Raw genomic sequence first — 20,657 nt, forward strand, 5'->3', positions numbered from 1 at the left:
TAAGCTATTTATGTAATATCTGGATGCATATATATATATATATATATGTGTGTGTGTATGTGTATATATATATACAGGGCTTTACATTAACACCCGCCAAATGCAGGTAGATTTCAGCTCTGGCGTGTATGACAGCCGCTCCCACTAGCCACTTTGGCAGGTTGGAAATAATTTTACATTGTAGTTTTTTCTTAAAGCAGGGTTCGACTCGACAATAAGGATGGGCCAATATGCGTGCAAATGTGATCTTAGAATCGAGAAACAGCACGACTGAAAACAACTGTGTTCGTGCGAGACAAAGCAGGTGAAAACCGTATGAGAGGATGATTACTCGCGCGCACAGGTAATGTGATGCGCGCGACATTATAGCGCTCCTGTTTACTTTCGTTTTTTTCCGTTCACTTGTTCGGTTCTCTTTGAAAAAGACTAGGCAAAAAACGATGCTCGTGTACCCACAGTCCTGCTGCTTTTAAGAGCTCAAGATTGAAAAAGAAAAAATATATATATTTGTAAGCAACAGCAGCAGTCACTGCTTTCGTTTTAATTATTCTCAGGCATGTGATCATCCTTTCACTATCACTCGTGGTATTTTACCTGCTTTCTTTTGCTTACAGTTATTTTTGTTAATATAGTTTAATTATCATCCTTTACAATAACATTTCTTTAATATGAGATTAACCGATTATTTGTGTGTAGTAACTGCTGATCTGGGACAACACAACATCTAAATCAAGTCATTTTAGCATATCAAAGTCACATTTATTTATATAAAATATATTTTCCAAACAACAAAATTGTGGCTAGTGAAAATGGCAAGTGGCTAGTAATGTTGGAAATCTACTAGCCGCAGTGGCTGGTGATCAAAAAAGTTAATGTAAAGCCCTGTGTATATATATATATATATATATATATATATATATATATAGTATTTTTAAACAAATAATAAAGAGAGAAAGAAAGAAAAACTAGTTTTACCATAAATATTACAGGAACAGGCTTGAGTAGTTTCTCTGTGGAATCTAAACTTCCCTGTAATGTCAAGGAAAAGTAGTTTAACAAATAAACAAACAAATATACAAACAAATTAACAAACTAATGCCGAATTTAGACTGCATGATTTTCAAAGTAGTCGTGTCACAGATGTTTTCACAAAGCATGACTATCTGGGTTAGCGTTTTGTCGTTGCTGTTTACACTGTAGGATGGATCGGCGACAGGAGAGTTCACACTGCATGACTTTAATATAGGAAGAATCGCTGACAACTTGGTCCAAACTACGTCTCACAACCAAACACACGCGAGAAGTGACATGGAAACAACGCAAGGTCACGTAGTATATCTTTCGTTATCAACTACATAAAGGAAAAAGAAGGCTTTAGCTTTAGAAACTTGTGTTGCTCACCTGATTTTGAAGAGAATTAGCAATCTCTCCTTAACTTTTTAAAAACTTTTTGACCTGATTGTGATATTGCTCAGATGACACGTAAGACACAAGTGCTCCTGCCACATTTACACTAGTTTTTCTTCCATTTCTTGGGTCCAAATAAACAAAACGAGTGCTTCTCATTTTCTACTTCTCCCCCAGACTCCCACTGTCCTGCAGGTACCCGTACTAGTGAATGCTGCTCTCTCATTGGCTGTAGGTGATCGATTTATGTTAATTTGAATCAGAACACATTTTACAATGAATCACAATGAATGATTTGAATCGCTGACAGCTCCAGACATTTAGCCTGCCAAATATTTCACGGGTGTCCGCGACTTATCCGCGATTCATATTGTGTCTTTGATAGTTTACACTGAGTGATTGTCACTCACGTGAACAAGCACTGGTTTGCTTGTGATTTCAGGCATTTGTCAGCGATTTCTCAAAACCTGTCTGCGAGCCAAAATCAGGGCTAAAATCATGCAGTCTGAACTAGGAATAACTAACTAACTAACTAACTAACTAACTAACTAACTAACTAACTAACAATCAGACAAATACAGGTGTGTGAGAAAATCATAATTACTCGATGTACGAGCTGACATTAATAAGTATGTCACACATTTTATCAAGACTCAAAACAATTTACATCATAATGAAGCTACAAAATGATGATAGAATACAAATAATAATAATAATAATAATAATAATTAAATAAATAACTAAATAAATTAATAATAGGGCGAGGCAGTGGCGCAGTAGGTAGTGTTGTCGCCTCACAGCAAGAAGGTTGCTGGGTCACTGGTTCGAACCTCGGCTCAGTTGGTGTTTCTGTGTGGAGTTTGCATGTTCTTCCTGCCTTTGCATGGGTTTCCTCCTAGTGCTCTGGTTTCCCCCACAGTCCAAAGACATGCGGTACAGGTGAATTTGGTAGGCTGAATTGTCCGTAGTGTATGAGTGTGTGTGAATGTGTGTGTGGATGTTTCCCAGAGATGGGTTGCAGCTGGAAGGGCATCCGCTGCATAAAAACTTGCTGGATAAGTTGGTGGTTCATTCCGCTGTGGCAACCCCTGATTAATAAAGGGACTAAGCCGACAAGAAAATGAATGAAATTAATTATAGTAAGGGCTTTAGTTTTTATACTTTATATTTAAAATGGTTGAGCCAAACGCATGATCTACTCACGAAGACATTTACTTTCTGAATGAATCAGCTGTTTTGAAGAAATCGATAGAATAAACGATTTAATGAATCTTTCATTTGCACAGAATCCTGCTGCCACTTACTGACTTATAGGCAAAACTACAAACTCTTTAAAAGTTAGCAAGCAAAAAAATAAACGGTTGCATTAGCTACGTCTTGGTGCCGTCTAGACCAAAAATCTACGCGAACATACGACTGATAACTGAAATGAGAACGAGATACGTTCTGCTTCTGAAAGAGAGGATGTATCTTTCAATACCAGCAAGTGGCAGGAGTCTGTATTATCAGTCCTCAAAGGGAATCCAGAACTAGGGGTGCCACACATACAAATCGTAAACTAAAATATGTGCAAATATTTACGAAATACTCTGACAGGACAGCTGGCTTCTTTGTGTTCCTTCTTGCATCATTTGCTGAGTTTCGTCATTTCAGTTTTTGTTCTCGCATTCTGATTCGTAGTTGAGCAGCCAATCAGAGTGCTCTGTTTCATTAACAGTCATGCCAATTGATAGTTTTCAAATGTCGTCTCAGCATGTCAATTCAACTTCAAATGTCGTCTCATTCAATAGATTTAAGATTAAGTAAACCTATCAAACTTTTTTTTTTTTTTGGCTCCTTCACAGTTACATACCTCACTCTCCTCGGTTGAACTTCCAGTAGGAGCATCCTTCAGGACACCAGCGTTGCTCTGATTATCAGCTGTTCTTTGGCTCTCTGTCTTTTGCTCCGCATTGTGATGTAGCTCAGTGGGCTCGTATGGGAGGTCCTGCACCCCTGCCTCCTGCAGGAGCTTCATGGTGTCGTCTTTAATGTCCAAACTTACATCAAGAGCCTTACTCTTGTTTGGCATCTTGGTTCCATCTGCATGTTTGGGTGTTATTGAACTTGCATTCGCTGACATCTTATCCTCCGTCCCGCCGACACCAGACACTTGTTTGTGAGGGTGTGTTTGAGGAGCACCGGGGTCTTCTTTCTCTCTCCTCTTGCTCACAGATGGCAGGTTGTTGTTTTGGTGGCTGCTGGGTTTTGGTGGTTTGGCTTTTCTCTGTTTCTGTATTTCAATGTCTATATTGCTAATAGTGGCTATAGATTGGCCTGTTGAGTTATGAATGTCTTGTGTAGGAGATTTGGGGGGCATGTGATGTTTAGGAGCCACATTTTCCCAGGCACCATTACAGGGTTTTTGTCGGTTCAAATATATTTCTTCAGCCTGTAAAATGTGGAGCACAAAGCAGAACTGAGATCAGACAAAGAATATAGATGCCTAATCGATTCTCTTGCCATATTAGGAATAAAAGAGCCCATCGGCCACTAGTAAAGTCACTGCATCACTTCAGCTGCTGTTAGATCTAGTTCCTATAAAAAGCAACCTGAAACAAATGCTTTGTTTTAAAACACCATTTGAGCATAAGGAACAACACTTTAAAGGGCACCTATGGTGAAAAATCTACTTTTCAAGCTATTTGGACAAACATATGTGTATATATAGTGTATAGACCATCATTCTGGGGTGATATAAACACACACAGTCCTTTTTTTTTTCAATATAACAACATAAAAACGGTGGACCAATCGGAGCGGTTTTCAGACCGACCGCAACTTTACGTAGGAGTGCGGTCCCCCCGCCCACGGAATTGATTGACAGCTGCGCACATTAACATGTTCCGGTAGCCACGTGTATATGTTAACAAGACCAGGCAGACATACGCAAAGCAACCGGGAATAAAAGGTCTGTTCTGTTCGCTAGGATCAGCAATCATCATTAAATGTGATTAAGAGTAAGTTTCACATGTTTAAAGTGTTTTAAAACAGAGCACATGTGTAATTAATTACAGCGATTCACTTCAGCTTTACGCGCGCGTGAAATTTGTAACGATATTGTGTGTGACTCATCAATGCAACTTTCTGATTAGTAAAGATGAGTTCTTACTGTAGTATTTCTCACAAACGCTATGTGAGACCTTCTTCCTCTAAGTTTCTCTGTTGTCTGACGCAGCCGAGGGAGGAGATTAAAGCACGCGGGAAGGCACATAGAAACAGTAGGCGGGCAGAACTCGGCTTAAAGACGCAGTACGACAAAACCACCCCCTGCTGGAAATGTGTATAAAACAGCATCTTGTAAAAGGTATAATGAAAAATCGGATGGGTGTTTTGAGCTGAAACCTTATATACACATTCTAGAGACGCTAAAGACTTATATTAAATCTGAAAAAAGGGGTAACCTAGGTGCCCTTTAAATTCGCCAATAAATGGAAGTTAAGATTATCCTTTTTTCCCATATCGTTAAGAAAAGTTGTTTTAAAGGGGGGAGGGAAGGTTATGGCATTGATAAAGTGCACAAATACGTTGTTTATAACAGACACTACTATATAAATAAAATAAGAAAAGCAAATTTTGATCTCATTACGACTTTAAAGCCATTTACATACATGTTAAGTAAAGTTTGAAACCAACAATTGGCATTATGCAACCTTTCTGACATGTCTTTTTTGACCCTCAAAAATAATTACTAAAGCCTGAAAGAATTTGGTTTGTGTTAATGACATGACAACCAAACCTGTTTGAGATTCGTTATTCTGTTGAACACTATGGGTTCTATTTTAACGATCTAAGCACAAAGTCAAAAGTGCACAAAAGCTTTAAGGGCGTGTCATAATCGACTTTTGCTATTTTAAGGAAGGAAAAATATGGTCTGCACCCTCGCACATGGTCTAACAGGGTTGAGCTTATTCTATTAATGAGTTATGGATGTGTTTTGAGCATAATGCGCATTAAACCAATCAGAGTCTCATCTCCCATATCCTTTAAGAGTGAGTTGCATCGCGCCATGGCACATTTGCTATTTCCATGGCGGGCTTTGTAAATGGAAAAACTGAACGCTTTACCAGCGAGAAAACAGTTAAACAGAGCATCTGCGGAGCAAGGATAAAGAACGAATCTCCTCCATTCAGCATCTTTACTTTCTCTTTACTTTACTTTTGCTCTTTACTTTACTCCTTTACTTTGGTGGAGTAAGGAAATGGTGGAAACTCACTCCACTGAAGACATTCATTAGTCTACATATTTAATTTTGTTAGTTAAGCACAAAGATTTGTTTCAAAACTATTTCTAAATTAATTTCTAATTTCCAGTAAATTAATAAATGAACAATAATAACAAAGTTTGGTCAGAAAACGGAGTTATATCCAAACACACATCCTGTTCTTATGCCCTTTATAGTGATGCATAGGTCTCCAAAACCCAACAGGAGGACAAATCTAAACTTGTTTTTATTAAAATAAATATAAAAATGCATATAATAAATAACAACAACATTATACAAATGCAAATTGTCATGAATAAACTGAAAAAGCCCCCCTCCCCGAGATGAAGGCATGGAGGTTGTGTTTTTTTATGTAGAAAATAATAATTTTTGTAACATTTTAATCCAATATTTGTTTTCATATGTCAAGTTATTTGTGTATTGCTCTACATCCTGTGTGTATAAAGCATTGTGTAAGCGTTTGGATCTGCACTAATGCATATGACACGCTCTGCGCTGGACTTTAGACCAGCTTTTAGTTGGTCAATAGTGCGGTCTATATCAGTTCCTCAAAATAGCAACTCGCCAACAATGCGCCTTAACACACCTCCTTTATAGACCAGCACACCCATGAGTGCACAGAGTGGCGCAAATAGATTTGCTATTTAAACAACGTGGTGCAAAACGTGAAAATTACAGCTGCGCTGGTCTGAAAATAGCAACAAATCATGCCATAAACATGCTCTGTCATTTTTCACTGTGATAGGGACCAAAGGAAAAATACTAAAGGAAGTTTTTACTTAGTGATGGCGATGGGGGACAACCTGGATGCCAGTGGCAGTTTTTCCCCCAACATTATTCAGAATATCTTGTTTTGTTGTAAAGATTAAAAAAAAAAAAAAACACTGAGTCATATATGAGCTAATGCTCTCTCGATTTGAAGTGCTATAATGTAGACAGAAATATCTCAATTGACAATAATCATAATTACACTGCAAAAAAAATGCTTTTCTTACTTAGATTTTTTTGCCTTGTTTCTAGTCCAAATATCTAAAAATTCCTAAATCAAGAAGAATTTTCTACACAAGCACAACATATTGCCTTGTTTTGAGAAATAATATGGCAATATTAAGTGTTTTTCCTTAAAACAAGCAAAATATTCTGCCAATGGGGGTAAGCAAAATAATCTTACGTCAAAAGAAAAAACAATGCTTATTCCCATTGGCAGATTATTTTGCTTGTTTTAAGGAAAAATTCACTTAATATTGGTATATTATATCTCAAAACAAGACAAAATGTTTTGCTTGTCAAGAAAATTCTTCTTGATAAAAGAAATTTTAGATATTTAGACTAGAAACAAGACAAAAAATCTAAACAAGAAAAGCATTTTTAGCAGTGTACAAATGTTAAGCAAAATCATTGAGATCATGCAGCCCTAACTAAAATCATGTCGATTTCAAACACACGCGCATAAGATTTCCAAGATGGCATTTCCTCTAACCTTTTTTCCGCAGGTCTTTGACTCTGAGTTGAGACACTGTGGCTGAACTACCTGATTTGGTTTGGTAGACGCATCTGATCCAGCACTGTTCAGTTTGCCATTCGCTGCATTTTTCCGTGACTTGGCGGTTTTCCTGTTCAGAATCAGTAACAGGACAGATCAATGCGTGCTTAGATTTTAATATAATTGTGAGGCTAGAAATAGGCAGACATACTCTTTAGTGGCCTCCAGGAACATGGAGATCTGATGTTTAATATATGGCTGTCGGAGGATGTGTTTGACATCTGGTCTGTCCTCTGGCTTCTTACACAGCATGCGCTTTATCAGTTCTCCTAGCTGAGGGTCGTACTTACTTGGCATCTGTGGTAACTGAATATTGAAAGTAAATAATCAATGATGTTAGTATAATGCGAGGAGGTATGGAGAGAGTACTGATATGAATGGACTGTAGATTAATCAAAAAGTGAAAATGTATTCACTATTTAATCACCGTCAAGTGATTCCCAATGTTTTTTTCTGTTGAATGCAAAAAAACATATTTTGAAGAATGTCAGAAACCTGTAACCATTGACTTCCATAGTAAAAAAAAACAAATGCTATGGTAGTCAATGGTTAGAGGTTTTCAATATTTTCCAACTTCTTTTGTATTAAACAGAAAATAGAAACTCAAACAGATTTTAAACAATTGAAAGGTGAGTGAGGCCACATTTACACTGCACTGTTCAACTGACTCAATTCCGATTTTTTTCTCCCATGTGGCACAGATCGGATATGGCCTATGCACGTGTAATGCCTAGTTCAGACTGCGTGATTTTAGCCCCGATTTTGGCTCGCCGACAGGTTTTGAGAAATCGCCGACAAATGCCTGAAATCACAGGCAAAACGGTGCTCGTGCACGTGAGTGACAATCACACAGTATGAACTATCAAAGACGCGATCTGAGAGAATCGCAGATGAGTCGCCGATGCCTGCGAGATATTTGGCATGCTGAATATCTGGAGCTGTCGGCGATTCAAATCATGCCGTGTGAATTGAGTTTTTACTGAAAATAACATCAGCAATCGCCTACAGCCAATGAGAGAGCGGCATCCACTTGTGTGTGCGTGTTTGTACCTGCTGCAGGCCAGCGGGAGGCTGGGGGAGAAGTTAAAAGCGCTCTTTTTCGGTTTATTTGGACCCACGAAATGGAGGAAAAACTAGTGGAGGTTTGACAGGACTCAGGAGCAACCGTGTCTGACGTTTCATACAGAAAGAAATTAGTTTATTATCAATGTTGAGGAGAAATGGCTAATTGCCTTTAAACCCAGGTGAGCAAATATGGACATTTTCTACCCCATCATAGGCTTCTTTCTCATTATGTAGTTAATAACAAAAGATATACGACGTGTTTTTGGCTGTGAGACGTAGTTTGGACGAATTTGTCAGCGATTAATCCTATAGTAAAGTCATGCAATGTGAAAGTTCCTGTCGCCGATCCATCTTGCAGAGTAAACAAAGCAGTGACAAAACGCAAGCCCAGATAGTCATGCAGTGTGAAAACATCTGTGACAAGACTACTTTGAAAATCATGCAGTCTGAACTCAGCATAAACAGGAACAAACCACATGGATTCTGATATACTCAAATCAGATTCAGGCCTTGTTCATATGTGGAAATTTATCAATATATATTATATTTATTAATATATGAATTGGATCTGTGTTCTCGTGTCTGCAGTGTAGGCAGGTAGATCGGATTTTCACCTGTCAATGCGAGTTGCACGTCATTAAAAACCATAGCGCATGACGTCAAGTCTGACACTTTTCTTTCAAAACAGACTTCAGCAGAGTCCCAAACCTCAAATCTCATACACGAAGACTTAAACAGCTTTCATATTGTCATATTGCACAGGTATTTAAGCATGTTAACGAGAGTGAGAGAGCGCAATGTCCACAAAGTAACCAATATAAACTAATATAAATCTAGTGCATACATCACATGCATAAATCACGCCATGGACATTACATTAAGATGCCTAAAGGTTTTAAAAAGCGTATATATCAAAAGAAGATGGACAAATGAGAACCTTTCTGTCATAAACTATAGTTAAACAGCTTGTCAAGAGCGGTGAACAGATTACATGCAGGAATAGAGAAAACTCAGCTGTTAGTCAGCGCCTGCTCTTTTTTTTCCTGGTTATTGTGCCTTTGCCGTGTGCTGTGTAAACGCAGACGATCAGATACAAGTCACTTTTAAAGGATGATGTAAGCAGGTCAGCAAAAACAATCGGATACAGTCACAAAATCGGAATTGACCATCAAAATCTGCAGTGTAAATGCAGCCTAAAAGATGACAGAATTTTCAGTTTTGGGTGAACAATCCTTTTATAGTGTAAAAGATGTCGATTTTCAGAGTTTAAAGAGAAAAAGGGATGAACATAATCACGTACCTTTCCTTCTACGATCCGATACACAAGTGAGTTCATGTCCTTTGCATTGAAGGCATGCTTTAGGGTTGCCATCTCATACACACAACATCCCAGCGCCCACACGTCCGACTGAAAAACACAAATAAACACAACTAGAATAAATAAAACGATATAAATGACAAATAAAGAATTATCTATTGAGGTTTATTGCTGATGTTTTCTGAGCATGAAAGAAAGTTTAGTTTGAATATAAAAAATAACACTTCTGATTATAACCTGAAAATTAAGAAATTATCATCTATTTTAAGTTTCAGTTTTGCGCAAATAAAAAAAAAAAAACAATATAAAATTTGGTGTTTGCAAATTATTTTGCTTTTAAAGTCTGCATTATTAGTTGGCATGATGTTCAGTTGGTACTAATGGGCCCAAAGTGTGCCAAGAAAATATCCCCCACACCATTACACCACCACCTCCAGCCTAAACTGTTAATAAAGGCAGGATGGATCCATGCTTTCATGTTGTTGGCGCCAAATTTTGACCCGACCATCTAAATATCGCAGCAGAAATCAAGACTCATCAGATCAGGCAACGTTTTTCAAATCCTCTATTGTCCAGTTTTGGTGAGCCTGTGTGAATTGTAGCCTCAGTTTCCTGTTCTTAGCTGACAGGAGTGGCACCTGATGTGGTCTTCTGCTGCTGTAGCCCATCCATCTCAAGGTTGGCCGTGTTGTGTGTTCAGAGATGCTCTTCTGCAGACCTCGATTGTAACGAGTGCTTATTTGAGTTACTGTTGCCTTTCTGACAGCTGGTACCAGTCTGGCCATTCTCCTCTGACCTCTGGCATCAACAAGGCATTTTGCGCACACAGAACTGTCGCTCACTGGATGTTTCCTCTTTTTCAGATCATTCTCTGTGAACCCTAGAGATGGTTGTGCGTGAAAATCCCAGTAGATCAGCAGTTTCTGAAATACTCAGACCAGCCCGTCTGGCACCAACAACCATGCCACGTTTTAAGTCCCTTAAATCCTCTTTCTTCCCCATTCTGATGAGGTTTGAACTGCAGTAGACCATCTTGACCATGTCTACATGCCTAAATGCATGTAGTTGCGGCCATGTGATTGGCTGATTAGAAATTTGTGTGAACAAGCAGTTGGACAGGTGTACCTAATAAAGTGGCCGGTGTGTGTGTATATGTACACATGTACACACAAAAATAAACACAGTTAGAACATGCTTTATAAATATGTGCTCTTATTTTGGATGTGATTAATTGTTTGACAGCACAAATATGGCCCACAAGATAGTCTCGACTCAATTGTTAAGTGACTGATGTAGTAACCTTAGTTGTGGGTCACAGTGTTCACGCAGTACCTTGTAGTTGTACGGCTTGTTGGAGAACAGCTCTGGACTCATGTAGTACGGTGTGCCGATCAGAGTGCTGGCCATATCATTCTGGTTCTCCAAGACTCGTGCGATGCCCAGATCGCCCACCTTGATTATGTTGGTCTTGGTCAAGAAGATATTCTGCGTTTTCAGATCTCGATGTAAAATGTGCTTCTCGTGTAAATACTACAGATCAACAACAAAAGTCAAAAGTTTATTATTCAGCTAAAAGAAGAGAAAGGATAAATAATGGGAAGTAGGACTGTAAATCAGATGTCTCGCCACAATACAATATGATACCAATATGATAGCAGGTGATTAGCTTTTAGTCAATACTTCATAAAATTCTGCGATACAATTTCAGTTCAATTTTATTCAGTGGAACATACATCAATGTATTGGTATAAAATATGATAAGCTCAGTTTACAGAACTGTTAATATTTTTAAGTATATAATATTAAGATTAAACTAAACTCTGTATTTTTTTTATAAATAAATAAAGTAAATATTAAGTAAATAAGTAAATATTTTGTTCCATCCAAAATAACAATAAATAATGCTGTGTAGATTCTTTAAAATAAAACAGAAATAATTTGTGAAATTTAGGGTCGAAACTCGAAACCATTTGTAAAGTTTATTTACTATAATTTTTTATAAGTTATATAAAGTAATTTTGTAAGATTTTTTAACGTTAACTAAATAAATGTAATTTTACTGATTAATAAAAACACAAGCTAAAACAAACACATTTTAATTGACAGTGAACAAACATGACAGGCCTCATTTTACAAGCATTGCCATGACGGCACAGTAGAGGTGTTGCAAGCAGCAGGAACAAGTATTCTACAAAGAAATTTCCTGTTGACATGTGACGTATATTTGAGCATAATTCGCTTTTCTGGTGAGCATGATCTGTTAATGTGCAAATGTATATATATTTATATGCGATATGATATACATGATCAGAATATCTCTGCTCTTGCACTTTGGTCGGTGCAGCAACAAACCACTATTGCGGGTCACAAGGCATTGAAATGAATAAGGTCATAGCGCAGCACTTTCCGCATCCAGTGTGAAAGCCGCTTTACATCACTCAGTGGCTACAGCTGAATGGAGATTGAAACTAGCATGCTAAACACTGCTGGATAGCGTGGCAAAGCATAGCTTTTCCCCAGCCACTTTCCTCTTTTGGCCAAAAACTGAAAATGTAATTTTTGGCCGATAATTTTCTGCATCCGAAAATTCTGTGCATACAGTTAAAGTCAGAATTATTAGCCCCCCTAAATTATTAGAACCCCTGTTTATTTTTTTTCCACCAATTTCTGTTTATTGGAGAGAAGTTTTTTTTTAACACATTTCTAAACATAATAACTCATCTCTAATAACTGATTTATTTTATCTTTGCCATGATGACAGTAAATAATATTTGACTAGATATTCTTCAAGACACTTCTGTACAGCTTAAAGTGACATTTAAAAGCTAAACTAGGTTAATTAGGTTAACTAGGCAGGTTAGGGTAATCAGGCAAGTTATTGTATAATGATGGTTTGTTCTGTAGACTATCGAGTAAAAAATTAGCTGAAAGGGGCTAATAATTTTGTCCATAAAATGGTGTTTAAAAAATAAAGAACTGCTTTTATTTTAGCCGAAATAAAACAAATAAGACTTTCTCCAGAAGGAAAAAATATTATCAGACATACTGTGAAAATTTCATTGCTCTGTTACACATCATTTGGAAAATATTTAAAAAATAAGAAAAAAAATCAAAGGGGGGCTAATAATTCTGACTTCAACTGTATATAGGGAATACAATAATGCTTTTTGTAAAATCTAAAAATATGCCAATGGACATGCAGATATGGGGAGTGTCAAAATAAAAGTGTCTTAAAAAATGTACAGAGGTATAAATATTTTACACGAAGTAATGATTAATCATATTGTCTGTCATTTAATCAATATATCAATTTATAATGATTAAGGGTGTGGGGGGGTATTGATACATAAAAGAATTGCGATAATTTCCACAGCAATACTATATCCATACACTGACACCCATATCAATATTTTGGCAATATTTTACTATAATAATTAGTAGAATTTTAAAAATCTGTTTCTTTAAAGTCCAGGGGATGGTACTATTAAACTGGGGTCATGTTCAGCATGCAGTAAGCTAGTAAAATAAAGATGGCAGCAAACAACACTTATGACAGGCTTTCATTAAAGTGATGGTCAGTTTGTCTGCTCGACAATCCCATTTTGCATTGCAGCAAAATGTAGTGGGATAAGCAAACTTACAAATGTTTCTGTTTAGTTAAAGGTGCAGCATGTAGAACTGGCCTAGAGGTTGAATTTGGTATTGCAGTCTAAATTCAAAATATTAGAAAGTTTTGCTTTTTTTTTTTCCACGGGGCCCCTTCAACGATGACTGTACGCAAGTGCAAGTTGCCAGATTGACAGCACAAACAAGAGAGAGCATGCCTGGCAATCGAGCTTCACACTCTAAGTTGCATGGCTAATGCTTATTTTTAGAATATTTGTATTTGCTCATTTAAAGAGCACCTATGGTGAAAAATCTACTTTTCAAGCTGTTTGGACATACTTGTGTGCAAATATAGTGTACAGACCGTCATATTGGGCTGATATAAACATACACAGTCCTTTTTTTTCAATTTAACAACAAAAAAACGGTGGATCAACTGGAGCGGTTTTCAGACCGACCGCAACTTTACGTAGGAGTGCGGTCCCCCCGCCCACCAATATTGATTAAAAGCTATGCATCACGATCATATCCTCATTTACTTGTTGCACGTCCGCCATTTTCAGCGTGTGAGTCAAAGCGATATCACTAAAGGAACACCCTTGCTCTATTTTTAGATGAAAAGCTCATTGGGCTCAACACAAGATCAATATTCTCCACATTATCGCTCTAATCGGATTTATTGCTTGTACCTTTTGCGTGGCGCGGCGCCGTGCATTTCGGAGTTCTGGGCGTGGGTTTCTGTCGCGGTGCAAGCGGCGGAGCTTCTGGTTAACGGCTCGGCGCTGCATGGGTTTCTGTCGCGGTGCATGCAGCGGAGCTTCGGGTCAACGGCTCGGCACGGTGTGCGTGGGTTTCTGTCGCAGTGCACGCGGCGGAGCTTCAGGTCAGCGGCTCGGTGTCATTGTGTTTGCCCTGTTGGAGGCTTGTGTTTGGAGTTCTGGAATGCGTGGCGCGACGATTCGGGACACTTTATGTTTTAAAGACACAAATGATTTTGTATTCTCTGCTTGGTCTGTGTCCGACTCATACATGTACGGCTGAATGCTCATCCTAGCATAGCTTAGCATCTCTCTCTGTCTGTCAGCTTGACTGTTGTAAGCACAGAGCGTGGGAGCTCTTGGCTCCACCCCCTTGTTATGTTGGGCGGGAAGCCGAAACTGTGAAGCAACACGCCCCTAAACAGGAAACTGTGGAAACGCCCCCAACATGACACTTTTTGACACATTATAATAAAAACATCTGAACTGTGTGTTGAACTGAACCTAAACTGACACACTCAGAACAACCAGAATATTAACATTAAATCATAAAAAAGGGGTGAACTACGTGCCCTTTAAAAACCACCTCATGTAGCCTTTTAGCAACCCGGGCTGCCAAAATATAATTGGGTAAACCGGCAGGGGTGGAGTTAAAGACCAAAACAATGACAGACGTTCCGACATGAAACACATATTTCACTGACTTAGCAGTGTTTTTCTGATATACAAGTATATTCACTTAACATGTTTCTTAAACATCTGCAAACATATTCTGGTATTTTTATGCTTTAGAGGAGTTCAATAAATACATACGGCACCTTTAAAACAGATGTTGCCAAAGTTTTCATTTGGCAACATAATTTAGAGTTGTAAATTGCATTAAATATCAAAATATAGCAATATATTTAAAGTGACAATAATTTTGTACTGTGATTATATTGTATTGTGGCGACTCCACCCCTAATATTGATGTATTTTTACACCCCTAGTGAGAAGAATGTCTATTAACTTACCTGAAGAGCCATGGCGATCTGAACAAACCACTCCACCACCTGTCTCTCAGGCAGCAGCTCTCCTTTCTGCTGTTTGAGTCTGTGGTACAGATCTCCTCCCTCACAGAAGCCCATCACGATGTACAGCTGACAGTCCTCGCCTTCCCATGATTCCCGGTACATGACGATGTTGGGATGTTTGAGCTGGGAAAGGAGCTGCGCCTCTTGCTCCGCTGCTCGCCGTTCACGTCTGGAGGACGTCCTCAGGTTCAGCTTCTTGATCACATACTGACAAAACCATAGCAGATATTACGCACAAGTCTTTCTGAAACAAAATGTCTTTCTCATTCTCAAAAACATTATACAATCTACATTTTTCACATTTTATTTTGCAGTAAAATTACATGATCCTGCTTTGTGACAAATATCAAAATAAAAAGAATAAAGAAATCAAAGGACTAATGTTTATTTAATCAAATGATCTTGATTATTAAGTCAAAACATAATTGCAATACTTAATTAATTAAAGAGAAATTTAGTTTTATTTTAGGGAGTACTTGCTACATGTATTTATTATAGAAATTACAATTCATTTGGCATGGTTACATGCAACTAACCCTAACGATATGGTAAGTTCATGTAATTAATTAATATTGGTCAGTAATTAAATGAATAGTTGCATTGTAACAAGGACCCCTTAAAATGAATTGTGACCAATATGTCTTTGATTACACATTTCTTTAAATTTAAAGAATTTTAATCTTCTAATTTTGTCTGTAGGTTTTGAGAATAAGCTGAATACTTTTGCGTGGTATTATAACAGCATTTAAAAAAAAGAATTACACAAAGAGCCTGAAGAGTTATCCTATTATTACATGAATAATAAAAATTTATTAATAAATAATAATAATATATATATATATATATATACGACTAATATGTATAACTAAATATATATAGTTGAAGTCAGAATTATTAGCCCCCGTTTATTTTTTTCCACCAATTTCTGTTTAACGGAGAGCAGATTTTTTTTCAACACATTTCTAAGCATAATAGTTTTAATAACTCATTTCTAATAACTGATTTCTAATAATAATAATTCTGACTTCAACTGCATGTATGTACACACACACACACACACACACACACACACACACACACACACACACACACACACACAYATATATATATATATATATATATATATATATATATATATATATATATATAAAAAATATAGTGCATTATTGAATACATCAACTATAATTTAATTTACAATTAAGTTTGTCTTTTTTATTTTTACCATGGGTTAACTACATTATGTAACATAAACTAACAATAAAACACTTCTACAGAATCTATTAATTTTAATTAATGAACAATTCCATGCAAATGTCAACCTTGTCATGAAAAAAAAGATTTTCACCAAAATATCGAAACCTTTCAAAAAAAAAAAACAAATTGTGTAGACTTTATATTTTACAGTACTGTAAAAATATTTTAAAATGTCTGTCAACGTTTTCAAATGATTATATTTGATCTGTCACTCCCGTAAAGGAGAGATGTCACGTCCATAACCAAACTTTTCCCGCCATACTATGCAAAAATATTCAAATAAAATAAACATTTTTTGTTCTATAGTGAGCTCTTAGCATTTTGATTAGAATGCTTTATTTTGGGTTGTGCAGTTTAATTCACAGAATTTCTAAAGTATGTTGTATGCTGCACTATAAAAAAATATATTTTTTAGTTGAATTAAATGAACTTTTCTAGTCATCTCAACTTCAACATCAATCAAACTGACTAAAAATGGTACGTTAAACTTTGCATAACCTAAAAAATGTAGTTGAAACGTGCCTAATAAGATAAGTTAAAGCAACATAAAAGCATTTGTAGTCAAGACTTTAAGTCATATAATTTTTTAGTGCGTAAACTCACTAACGTTTATGGTCACATCCATATCAGTAAAATGTTTAAAATATAAAATATTTTTACAGATGGATATTTTTCCCGATCATATAAGTCTGTGGTTAGCTGTTTTATAAAATATAAACATATGTTTCAATGTGATGTTAAAATATTGATTCTCTGAAGGTTTTTCCTGCAAATGTCGCATCAATAACGCTGGGATTCCCCTAATGTATGATTCGACATTTAAGTTACTTGTACATTATTAAAATTCACACTAGTATTTTACAGGAGTAAATCCATTTTAACACAGATTAATAAAAAATAAACCATATTACTTGATGTTATTGCAATTGTTATAGTCATTATACATAACTATTACCTACAATAAAATATGAATGTAAATATAACACAATATTAATGTAATATTAATACGATACAACTGTTTTTCTTAAAACGGTCATATTCAAAACTACGTTAAGTTGGATATTTTGTCAAAAGAGTCTCTCAGCAGCAAAAACAACAACAAACTCTTTCAATAACAAACCCCTAGACGTTAATAATACATCTAAAGCAGTGCGTTACTGATTAGCACAGCTCTGCGCAGACTCTTACTCATGCATGACTGTAATTTACCTGTTTACGGTCGGATTTGTGTCGGACCAGGTTGACTTCCCCGTAGCTCCCCTTCCCCACAACTCTGACGAATAAATATCCGTCCATGATCCTCCTCCCAGAGATGCTGCCTGTATCACATAGCGAGAGGTTTTTTCAGCGTGCAGTAGTTAAATGACTTCTTCTCAATGTAACGACGGTGATTTGTTTTTCAAACTTGTTTTGGGTGATACAAGGCACAGGAAACTGGCGAGAGGAGCTTCGGCGTCACCAGGCAACTGACAGGATTTAACGCTACAAGCTCCGGCCTAATGTGTGCTCGGTTTGAACACAGCGTCCTCTATAGGGTTGCTGGTAGAAGGGATACAGCTGCGACTGAAAATTACCGAGAATTATTTATAATATTTATCAAATTATTTATTAATTGTATTTTCTTAGCGTCTTATCCCTACTCCAACCCTAAACCCAGCCATCGCAGTAGTGTAAAAACAGTAATTATACCGAATATTATTCGTATTATTTATGAAATCAACCTTTAAATTGTATTTTATTAACGTCTACTACTACTCCAATCATCACAGTGATGTCAAAATATTAATTGATGTTGTAAATTGTCACAAAAATATGCTATATTGACGTGAGTATCAGCACCTGTATCCCTTTTAGACTTCACCCCTCTCTCATAGACTTTCAGTTGTGATAATAGTTTGTACTTCATAATTCTTAACGTGTAAATAATTCTTTAATAATATATTTAGATTTAACAACAACTTACATTACACATTTAAACAAATATGCACATCTAAATAATAATTATTTGCATTTTTTTCCACACACATTTGTCATCATTATTTTATTTAGTATTAATACATTTGACTATCAGTTTCTCAGAAATTTAGCTGCTGCATCTTAAGATAATTCATATAATATGATACATACAAACATAATATACATTTTTTGTCATTGCTAATGCACAGTGTTATTACATATTCTTACACATATTATTACACATTATTACATATATTCCTAATATTAATATTAATTTTATTTTATTATTATGATGGTCAGCATGTACAATTTACAAATGTAATTTGCATTATTATAAAATATATTATTATAATTAATGGTGATAATAATAATAATAATAATAATAATAATAATAATAATAATAATAATAATAATAATAATAATAATAATAATGTATCATTATTATTACTTTTTAATTATTATTATTATTATTATTATTATTATTATTAGGCTTCACAATGGCTCAGTGGGTAGCACGCTCGCCTCACAGCAGGAAAGGTCACTGGTTTGAGCCTCGGCTGGGTCAGTTGCTGTTTCTGTGTGGAGTTTGCATTTTCTCCCTGTGTTCACGTGGGTTTCCTCCAGGTGCTCCAGTTTTCCCCACAGTCCAAAGACATGTGGTACAGGTGAATTAGGTAGACTAAATTGTCCGTAGTGTATGTGTGTGAATGACTGTGTATGGATGTTTCCCAGTGATGGGTTGCAGCTGGAAGGGCAAACAAATGCTGGATAAGTTGGCGGTTTATTGTTGTGACCCCAGATTAATAAAGGGACTAAACTGAAAAGAAAATGAATGAATGAATTATTATTATTACCACCATTATATATATATATATATATATATATATATATATATATATATATATATATATATATATATATATATATATATATATAATGCAAATTACATTTATAAATAACACATGCTGTACATAATAATAATAATAATAATTACTATTATTATCATTTTATTATTATTATTATTATTATTATTATTATTATTATTATTATTCATTCATTCATTTTCTTTTCAGTTATGAACACAGTTTCAGCCCTTTTTTTATTCTGGCGTCGCCACAGCAGAATGAACCGCCAACTTATACAGCACATGTTTTATGCAGCGGTTTTTATGTATCCTTTACCTTTTTAAACATAAAACTTTTTTTGGTAATATACACATTAAATGTAGGTATAATCAAAGTCTATGCACTATGTACAATATAAAGCAAAAATGGTTTCCACCAGTAGGTGCCGTACTTTTTACATTTATATATTAACCACTGGCCTCAGCCACAGTTTATACGATATTTAAAATTCCTGCTGTGGGTGAAAATACAATGAAAGAAGCAACTAAGTTACCTTGCCTGCTAACTAGAGGTTTATATATACACTCCCCATATATATAAATGTATAGAGAGAGAGAGAGAGAGAGAGAGAGGGAGAAAGAGAGAGAGAGAGAAAGCTCAAAACTATTACATCGCTTGAAAGAGGTCAAGGGAGCGTGTGAGAGATTTTCTTAAACACATTTCCCCATCAGCAGCACATCCTGAGCTCTTAGGAATAAGCATGTCAGATAATGCCAGCTATAAGATCAAATTCTTGGAACCGCGACTAGGAAAGCTCCGCCCACAATACCTGAGAGTCAGCGAGCTCTGTCACCTGATTGGCGGAAAGCTGCAGAGGCGCAGTGACGTCATGGGGCAGCGCTGACAGACTGGGTCAGTGAGAGGAACCAGCAGTCAGAGCTGCGAGACCAGTGCAAGACGTGGTTCTGCACCTCTCCGGTTTACAGGTACCGATATTTAACATTACATTTTAACACCAGATATTCATGACTGTCGTGTATGATCAGTGCTGCTGCTTTTTATTCAACATATCAGCCGTTTGTAAGCTTTCAGTGGCTCGTGTAGTTGCTTTTATTAATTGATGTCATGCATGTATTGGTGCACGCGCATATAAATGCTGCAGAAAACTTGCAGTGATGATGATAATAACAACAACAACGCACATCGCGAATGCGGAATGGTCCCACAGATTAAGAGGATTACAGTATGTCAGTATTAGAGCGGGGTTGTTGTGACTTTAAGATGGGTTAGTTTGGCTGTGTCACTCATTGAGAGGGTGGATGTGGTTTACCGCTCTTGTTAGGTCTTTGAATGCACTGAAACTTTCACAGCTGATGCCTTGATAGCATATACTGTCACACAAGGCGTGCTTTTATTATGGTTTTACCATTAAGTTTTTTTTTAGTTGACTAACGTGATTTTTGAAAAGTGTAGTGGTTCATTTAAATGGGTAGTACACGCAAAACTAAGGTAAAGTTGGTTTTATATTAGGATGTTCGTTCATTTTTGAACAGTGACAGCTTGTGACA

General features: G+C 36.4%; 2 protein-coding genes across 4 annotated transcripts in view; one reads left to right on the forward strand and one right to left on the reverse strand.

The window, feature by feature from the left end:
* Positions 1 to 17,759, reverse strand: part of nek4 (NIMA-related kinase 4) — a 29,544-nt gene extending 11,785 nt beyond the window's left edge. Inside the window, 8 exon segments of one of the 2 annotated variants that reach the window (NM_201012.1) lie at positions 976 to 1,029; positions 3,260 to 3,838; positions 7,152 to 7,284; positions 7,366 to 7,520; positions 9,580 to 9,687; positions 10,930 to 11,127; positions 14,975 to 15,241; positions 17,498 to 17,702. In NM_201012.1, the coding sequence (NP_957306.1) occupies positions 976 to 1,029; positions 3,260 to 3,838; positions 7,152 to 7,284; positions 7,366 to 7,520; positions 9,580 to 9,687; positions 10,930 to 11,127; positions 14,975 to 15,241; positions 17,498 to 17,584 (1,581 nt within the window). In that variant the 5' untranslated portion in view covers positions 17,585 to 17,702. 2 annotated transcript variants of the gene reach the window in all.
* Positions 17,760 to 20,016: 2,257 nt separating this feature from the next.
* The window catches only part of camk1b (calcium/calmodulin-dependent protein kinase Ib), a 104,738-nt gene continuing 104,097 nt past the window's right edge, over positions 20,017 to 20,657 (forward strand). For both annotated transcript variants that reach the window (XM_001333889.7, XM_021479696.3), the window contains exon 1: positions 20,017 to 20,075. The gene's annotated coding sequence lies outside the window, so the exon portion shown is untranslated. The remainder of the gene's footprint in view (positions 20,076 to 20,657) is intronic.

Source organism: Danio rerio, chromosome 11, assembly GCF_049306965.1.
Source record: "Danio rerio strain Tuebingen ecotype United States chromosome 11, GRCz12tu, whole genome shotgun sequence".
Taxonomy (NCBI): Eukaryota; Metazoa; Chordata; class Actinopteri; order Cypriniformes; family Danionidae; genus Danio; species Danio rerio.